This window comes from Rhea americana, unplaced genomic scaffold (genome assembly GCF_003343005.1).
Source record: "Rhea americana isolate MKP2758 unplaced genomic scaffold, rheAme1 scaffold_215, whole genome shotgun sequence".
Taxonomy (NCBI): domain Eukaryota; kingdom Metazoa; phylum Chordata; class Aves; order Rheiformes; family Rheidae; genus Rhea; species Rhea americana.
The window spans coordinates 263512-264900 of record NW_028186305.1 but is presented as its reverse complement, the minus strand read 5'-3'; the positions used below and the strand labels follow the sequence as shown (position 1 = coordinate 264900).

At 79.0% G+C, this 1389-nt stretch overlaps 1 protein-coding gene across 2 annotated transcripts in view; it reads left to right on the top strand.

Moving 5' to 3' along the window:
• The first annotated feature begins 8 nt into the window (after positions 1–8).
• ARID1A (AT-rich interaction domain 1A) overlaps positions 9–1389 on the top strand; it is a 63891-nt gene continuing 62510 nt past the window's right edge. For both annotated transcript variants that reach the window (XM_085304976.1, XM_085304975.1), the window contains exon 1: positions 9–1365. In XM_085304976.1, coding sequence (XP_085161102.1) covers positions 208–1365 — 1158 coding nt within the window. In that variant the 5' untranslated portion in view covers positions 9–207. The remainder of the gene's footprint in view (positions 1366–1389) is intronic.

Sequence of the window (1389 nt, the reverse complement as noted above, 5' to 3'; positions counted from 1 at the left end):
GGCCAGGCCCCGGGAAGCCCAGCCCAGCGGAGCCCTCCCCGCCTCGCCAACCAGGCCGGGGGGGAATGAGCCCCCGCTGCCCTGAAGAGCCCGCCGCCGCCTGAGCGGGGAGCAGCAGAGCAGCGAGGCCTCACGCCGGCCGGCCAGGCAGGGAGCAGCTCGGGGGGACCGGTCCGGGGGGGCGGCTGGGTGGGGAGGGGGGGGATCATGGCTGCTCAGGTCGCCCCCGCCGCCGCCAGCAGCCTGGGCGCCCCGGCTCCATCGGAGCTGAAGAAAGCGGAGGCGCAGCAGCGGGATTGTCCCCCGGAGGAGGCGGGGGGTGAGGCGGCGGCGGAGCGCGGCGGCGGCGGCGAGAAGCAGGCGGAGAGCGAGGGCCCCCCGGGGAAGGAGCTGCAGGACGGGGCCGAGAGCAACGGAGGGGGCGCAGGGGCCGAGTCCGACCTGAAGAGCTCGAACGGGAACCCGGGCCCCAGGCCCGCCGCTGCCGCCGCCACCCTGAACAATAACCTCCCGGAGCCGCCCGGTGGCGGCGGCAGCAGCGACGGGGTGGGGGCGCCGCAGCAGCAGCAGCCGCCGCAGCAGCCTCCCCCTTCCCACCCGGCCGCCTTGCCCCCGCCAGCCTACGGCTTCGGGCAGCCCTACGGCCGGGGCGCCCAGGCTGCTGCCGCCGCCGCCGCCGCTGCGGCCGCCGCCGCTGCCTTCCACCAACATGGCGGACAACAAAGCCCTGGCATGGCAGCGCTGCAGAGCGGGGGCCTGGAGCAGTCCTTCCCGGGGCCGGCGGGAGCCCCCGCGGGGCCGCCCCCTCCGCAGAACTCGCACGGCGCCGCCGAGCACGGCTTCCCCAACCACCAGTTCAACTCCTACTACGCGGCCGGGGCCGGGCGCAGCGCCGGCTCCTACCCGCCTCCCCCCCAGGCCTACGCCCTGAGCTCCCCCCGGGGCAGCGCGCAGGGCTCGGCGCAAGCGGCCGCCGGCGCCAAGGCGCCCGCCGCCGCCTTCCAGCAGCAGCGCTTCGGGGTCATGGGGCCCTCGGCCGCCGCCGGCGCGGGCGGCGGAGGAGGAGGAGGAGGGGGCGCCACCCCGCAGCCCACGGCCACCCCCACCCTCAACCAGCTCCTCACCTCCCCCAGCTCCGCCCGCGGCTACCAGGGGTACCCCGCGGGCGACTATAGCAGCGGGCCGCAGGACGGCGGCGCCGCCGCCAAGGGCCCGGCCGCGGCGGAGATGGTCTCGCAGTACGGCGGGGGCAGCAGCCAGGGCTGGGCCGCGGCGGCGGCCGGGGCGCCGCCGAGGAGCCACCACGCGCCCATGAGCCCCGGCAGCAGCGGCGGCGGCGGACAGAGCCTCGGCCGGAGCCAGCAGGTAACGGGGCCGGCCGGGGGGCGC